The sequence below is a fragment of the Dioscorea cayenensis genome, chromosome 6 (genome assembly GCF_009730915.1).
Source record: "Dioscorea cayenensis subsp. rotundata cultivar TDr96_F1 chromosome 6, TDr96_F1_v2_PseudoChromosome.rev07_lg8_w22 25.fasta, whole genome shotgun sequence".
NCBI lineage: Eukaryota > Viridiplantae > Streptophyta > Magnoliopsida > Dioscoreales > Dioscoreaceae > Dioscorea > Dioscorea cayenensis.
In genome coordinates, this window is record NC_052476.1 from 2,913,597 (window position 1) to 2,920,056 (window position 6,460).

At 34.0% G+C, this 6,460-nt stretch overlaps 1 protein-coding gene across 1 annotated transcript; it reads left to right on the plus strand.

The window, feature by feature from the left end:
- The first annotated feature begins 1,186 nt into the window (after window positions 1-1,186).
- Window positions 1,187-5,625, plus strand: LOC120263001 (uncharacterized protein YnbB-like). The gene is made up of 13 exons (XM_039270929.1): window positions 1,187-1,355; window positions 1,825-2,029; window positions 2,116-2,229; window positions 2,378-2,488; window positions 2,577-2,639; window positions 2,727-2,840; window positions 2,934-3,083; window positions 3,219-3,296; window positions 3,368-3,589; window positions 3,659-3,745; window positions 4,206-4,325; window positions 4,972-5,064; window positions 5,233-5,625. The coding sequence occupies exons 2-13, from the start codon at window positions 1,874-1,876 to the stop codon at window positions 5,290-5,292; spliced, it is 1,368 nt and encodes a 455-aa protein (XP_039126863.1). The 5' UTR covers window positions 1,187-1,355; window positions 1,825-1,873; the 3' UTR covers window positions 5,293-5,625.
- The last annotated feature ends 835 nt before the right edge of the window (window positions 5,626-6,460 follow it).

Genomic DNA, 6,460 nt, shown 5'->3' on the forward strand with positions numbered 1-6,460 from the left:
CATCTCTAAATTCTCCGTGGGGAAGAAATTCTCTCCACTCACTCCCTCACGGGGATCCCCATGGGGTAGGAAAATCTCTCCCCATGCCAATTTTTTTTTATTATATAAAATTCTAATAATATTATGTAAGAAATTCTCCTCACTCACTCCCCCATGGGAATCCTCACGGCATCGGAGAATCTCTCCCCCATCAATTTTTTATTACATAAAATTCTAATAATATTATGTACTAATATATATATATATATATATATTAAAGTAGAAGACTTATTTGACACTTGTCAATTTCTCACAAAAATTATACCAATATTATTTTAATAAGATTAAAATATTTATAACATAACACTAAATTATATTGTTTTAAACTAATTTTTATTATTTTATCTCATAATATATAATAAAATTAATTTTTTTAAAAATATTATATTTTTAAAGTTGATAAATAGCTTATTTTATCTAATCTTAATTTTACCTTAATATTTATAGAAAATTTAAAAAAATTATTAAAATTTTTAAAAATTTTTCATATAATTATATTCGTACATTACATAGGAGTAACACTAGTATTACTAAAAGTCTAAAACATTATTAATAAATACCAAAAATATATTTTTTTAAAACCCAAATATTTGGTCCCTATAATCTTATATTCATATTAATTTTTTTTTTAAAATAGATAAATAATCATACGAGTTATTTTCAATATATATATATATATATATATTATTAAAAATCGGAGAATCCCGGTGGGGATTCCTATGAAGAGCAGGGCCGGGATCCCCGCCCCGCGGGGGAGTTATTTCAGAAAATCCTAGCCCCACCGGGCTAGTCTCAGTAGAGAACTGGGATTCTCAGTCCCATTTGCATCCCTAATTATTTTCATCCACTCCCAATTTAAAATTGTTGTTGATTTAAAATTATTAATATAAAAATTGTGCAAAAAATATAAATTATATGAAAAGGTAAAACCTTAGGTATCATGCTATTGGTTAATAATAATAATAATAATAATAATAATAATAATAATAATAATAAAGTTGCACATAAAAATATAAAAATAAAAATAGGTCAAATACACTTCCTCATTCCAAAAGAAAAAAAGAAAAAGAAAAAAAAAAGGAAAAAAACCTATATTTAATTTTGGGTATTTATAATAAAAAAACAAAAGAAACCCCCCAAAACCTCTCAGCGAAGATAAGCAGAGGAGCAGTGAGCCACTGACCGCCTTCTCTGCTTCCCTGCTCTCACTTCACAGCCGCCATTGAAGCCCAAGCCTGCAGTGCTTCCCGAGAGCACTCTCTCGGCCGTCTCCTCATCCGTCGTCGCTGCTGTTTTCGTGCAGACCAAGATCTGTTGTGAGCTAGCTTGCTGTTGTGCATCATTCTAATTCCATTTCAAATGATTTTGGTCATACTGTTATTATATTCTAAATTTCATTCAGTTTTGTGGATTTGAGTAAGAATCCCATCATTAATGCAATTCTTGTGGTTTGGAAGTTCATGAATATTTTAGAGTGAACGCATTTGATTTATAGCTAGAGTGTTCATAGAGAGCATTTACAGTTACAATTTGTTTTCATTGATGCTAGAATAAGAGCTTAGAGGAGAGAGTTTTAGGGTTTGGGATAAAAGAAAAATGTGAGCACTTGCACACAATACATCAGCCAATAACCCAGTTGCCCAAAACCGGACATCCCTGTTGTTGGAGAAATTGATTGTCTTTATATACATGTATGCCTGTATAAATATGTTTCTATAGAGATGCAAAGTTTCAATTTTTATGAATGTTCCTCATCTTTGTCTATTGGTTGTTGGATACTTGCAGCAAAATAGTTGATCTAGACATAATTGGAAACTGTTATTGGGCCTGCTGAATGAAATCAATGGCCTTATCCTGTTTTATGGTTACGCTGCCTGCTTGCCCTCGGATGCATTCCCATCTTTGTAGCCAACGTTCAGCGCTAGTTCTCCGGCCATCATCTTGTGCCAGTGCTACCATTGCTAATTCCCCCCATCCCTTTGCTCCTGAGGTAAATCCGAACCAGTTTCACCCTAATCCCATTATTCTGATATAAAGTCCTAAACTTTGTTTTTGCCTGATTTTTGAGAGATTTAGGTTATTGAGGCAGTGGATTCATTGTATTCAGAATTCAGAGTAGTTGACAACCTAACAGCTCACAATATTCAAAGAGTGACAAAGGCTTTTCAGAATGCAAGGGTTGGATCGCATGTAAGCTCTAATATTTGATACTTTCCTCAATGGTTTTCCTCATCTTTCTAAACGAGAGCAAAATGAGTTAATTTTAGCTTCAATACGTACATCAAAGGTTTTAGATGAGAAACACTGCCAATAAGAAATATATATGAATGCTTGCCAGCATTTTGGTGGTAGTACGGGCTATGGGCATGATGATGGTGGTGGACGTGAAACTTTGGACAATATTTTTGCTGAAATTGTTGGGGCAGAATCTGCAATCATTCGTTCTCAGGTTTCTTATTCTGGGTTTTGTTGTTTATTCTTGATATGGAGTTTATATGTTTTAATGTATTTATGTATATGCTAATATTATTCTGCAGTTTTTCTCTGGTACTCATGCAATTGCTTGTGCACTATTTGCTTTCTTAAGGCCTGGAGATGAGGTGAATCCCCTTTGCCTTTTGTTATATACTATTGGCTCAGCTGTGTTCATTTTCAGTTTGTTATTTTAAACCACTTTTATTTGTAAGCTTTTAGCTGTTGCGGGTACTCCTTATGACACCTTACATGAAGTGATTGGAATCAGGGAGTGTTCGAGCACGGGGTCTTTAAATGATTTTGGAGTGGTATACCGAGAGATTCCGGTGAGTATTCCTTTAAATTTTGATTATAATGGGTTTTGAGACATTATACATAGATCTGCCTTATCGCAGAATTTATTAAGGGACTTGTTTTAGCTTGCAGAAGATGGTGGTCTTGATTGGGATGCCCTTGCCATTGCAATCACACCCAAAACAAAATGCGCCCTCATACAGAGGTCATGTGGCTACTCATGGAGGAGAAGCTTAAGTATTTTCGAAATTCAGAGAGCAATAGAGGCCATCAAAGTAACTTGCTTAAAACCAATAATTATACACTTGCTTATAATGAAAATAGCAACCATGCCATATGCATAGGTTTTCTTGTGAATGATAGTTGCTTTAATTTTATGTTGCCTTATAATATTGATATTGATTATTCAGAGCCAAAAATCAGATTGCTTGGTGCTCGTGGATAACTGCTATGGTGAATTTGCAGAAACATCTGAACCTACAATGGTGGTATGTAATTCACTTCCAAAAGTTTCCTTTTCTTACAGTTTAAGAGATCACTGCTATCTCTTGTTTTACAGGGAGCAGATTTGATTGCTGGAAGTTTGATAAAGAATCCTGGTGGAACAATCGCACCTTGTGGAGGGTATGTTGCAGGAAAGAAGAGATGGGTAGAAGCTGCAGCGGCCCGTCTGTCTGCCCCTGGTTTAGGGGTTGATTTTGGGTCAACACCTGGTCATGTCATGCGAACACTTTTTCAGGGCTTGTTCCTTGCACCACATATGGTTGGAGAAGCAATCAAGGTATGTGCCACATAGCAATGTCTTAGTCTGTATATTTTGGCCTTGCCAATGCCTTTACTTTGTTTTCAGGGAGGCATGCTCATCGCCAAGGTTATGTCATCCAAGGGATATAAGGTGCAGCCACTTTCATGGGGTCCTCGCCATGATACAGTGCAGGTCTATTTCAATCTTCTATAAGTTCATTTGATATATCTGAATGGATGTTCTTTAAAATCATATGGACATGTTAATAAATAATAAAAATGCTTCTCACATACTTTTTAACTAAGCTTTTCCTGCGTCCAGCTTTTATGTTACACTTTCAACATCAAATAGTGGCTTGAATCCCAAAGCTTTTGCTTCCAGGCATTTAAACCTTACTTTGATGTTTTGAATATGCTATTAGTTTTTATAATTTATTATATGCTTAGCTACTTTTTGAACATAAGCTATCTTGTTTGGCCAAAATATTTCTCCTAATTTGAACTAGTCCTTTGCTTTAGTTGTAGGTGAATTTTCTTTACAAAAATGCATTTATATTATTGATTTTTCAAGTCCAATGGACTGTTCATTTAACCAACAATATTTTCAGAGAAAACTTGTGCAGTTCTAAATCAATTGTCTTTTCTTGATTTAGGCAGTACAGCTTGGAAGTCGGGAGCGTTTGATAGCTTTCTGTGAAGCTGTACAAAGAAGTTCCCCTATAGGATCTTTTGTCAAACCAACTGCTGGGTTCACCCCTGGATATGCATCAGAGGTTTTGCATTTATCAATTCAACTTAACTAATTGTGTTGGTTTGGAGGATTTTTGCTCATAGATTAACATATTTTTCTCTTTTAAATATGCTGCTCCTTTCGTCGAATATTGTTATCTCTGACTTTCTCTTACTACTAAATTCTGTTGATCAACTTCAATTTCTTCTAAGGCAAAATATTTTTCCTGCATATTTTCATATTGGATGTACCATCACTAAATTTCCCTCTAGATTAAGAACTGATTCAAGTTAGAAAACAGATGTCAATCACTTAAACTTGAGAATTTGATCAGATCTAATCTTCAAAATCATTCCCTATAAGTAGGGATGCATGCCTACTGTTATCATACTCACTATAATAAGGACCATTTTTCATAAAATGAGGAAATCCTTTTGAGATATTTGGGCAAGAGAATACTAGTCCTCTTCATTCTTTCTTATTTTCCAAATATGTTACCTAAATCCTTGATGGTTATAACTTGAAGGGTTTAATTAAGACTTCACTCTAGAACATATTTAATCAACAATTCCAGCGAGCCATTTACCTTAAAATGCACCTGTTGGATCTTGTGTTGACATTTGGTTATATTATAGGATTGACACATGAGGAATAACCATTCTGGCATGTCTAATAAGCTATGAAAACAGGTTATTTTTGCTGATGGAACATTTATTGATGGAAGTACGAGTGAGCTATCTTGTGATGGACCATTGAGGGAGCCATTTTCAGTATTCTGTCAGGTGCATTTTTTTCGCACACAGCTTTTGTTTTCTTCGTTTTATGTTTTTGCTAACAGCTCTCATTATCAGAGCATAACCAAAAACTTGTATTACTGAATCATATTTGGGGCTGCTAGAGTTTTAAGTGGTTGAAATCTGAAACTTAGTTCTTTAGGTTGAATGATACAGGGAGGAACACACTGGACTCAGTGGGCACTTGTTCTAGGTGAAGTTTTGAAGGTCATATGAAGAAAACTAGTCTTGTTTCCACAGTTAATTTTATGGCTTCATAAAAGGGCAGATGTTGTCAGAAAGGATTTTGGAGCCTGCATATATATGCCTGCTATCATACATTATAAGGTAAATTTAAATATATGAAAATACTGCAATGCTAACTGTTTCTTGACATTGATGTTACAAATTTTATGATATTTATTTCGATTCATTTGATAAACATTTTGCAACCAGTGAGGCAGCATAATAGGACTGTTTTTCATGGCTTGTCAAACCTTCTTTTAAATCATTCTGTTATTGAGGAATGAATTGTTTGTTTGAAAGTAGGATTCTTTATTTCCCCAGATATTCAGCAAGAATAAATTCTAGATGGACAAATCTTTCTTGCTTATTATTTTCTTGCAATCTTGTTGATCTCTCTTAGATGTTAAATGCTTCACCTCTTCCTAGCTCCAGTCAGCCAAAACTCTTTTACTTTCTTCTCCTCCTTTCTCACCTAATAATAATAATAATAATAATATATATATATATATATATATGGGAAAACATCATCTAAGTAAGTCCCTAGATTTGAAATCTAGGGACGTTTTTAATCTAAGCCGTTGGATCATCATCCGATGGTTGATTGATTATATAAACACTGTACACCTTTTTACTGTTCATGATCACTGTACAACACTGTAGAACGCGGTTTCTACTGTTCATAATGATAAGAGCCGTCAGATTTTCATCCGATGGCTACTATGGACATCTCTAGATTTGAAATCTAGGGACGTCCCTAGATGATGGATTCTCTATATATATATATAACAGCACATCAATTGCAATGTTTGTAGAACGTCCACAGATGATGAAAAATATGAGATAGAGAGAACTGTGTAGACAAACAGTGTCAACAAGGCCAAGGCCATGCTTGCTCTTCCCCGAATTTTTATCGTATCCTCAAATCAATTTTCTTTTTCCAATGCGGAGTTCTTAGTCTTGTATAACTTATAGGTTAATTTGAAGGTGATATTACATTTATGCCTCCCTGCAAAATAGTTATGGAATTTAAAACGATGAAAGTTAGTTTTTAAAAAATTTTAAGCATAATTTAATTCTATGAGATTGAAAATTTAACTTTCTAAGATCTAAATAAAATATGTATGATTTGTCCATAATATCTAAAAAAAATTTTAACATG

What these genes read in the sequence shown, in the direction of transcription:
- LOC120263001 (XM_039270929.1), top strand. Translation starts at nt 1,874, where the DNA reads ATGAAATCAATGGCCTTATCCTGTTTTATGGTTACGCTGCCTGCTTGC. An exon ending in CCCATCCCTTTGCTCCTGAG is followed by an intron (nt 2,030 to 2,115) that starts GTAAATCCGAAC and finishes TGAGAGATTTAG; the next exon opens with GTTATTGAGGCAGTGGATTC. An exon ending in TCTTAAGGCCTGGAGATGAG is followed by an intron (nt 2,640 to 2,726) that starts GTGAATCCCCTT and finishes TTTATTTGTAAG; the next exon opens with CTTTTAGCTGTTGCGGGTAC.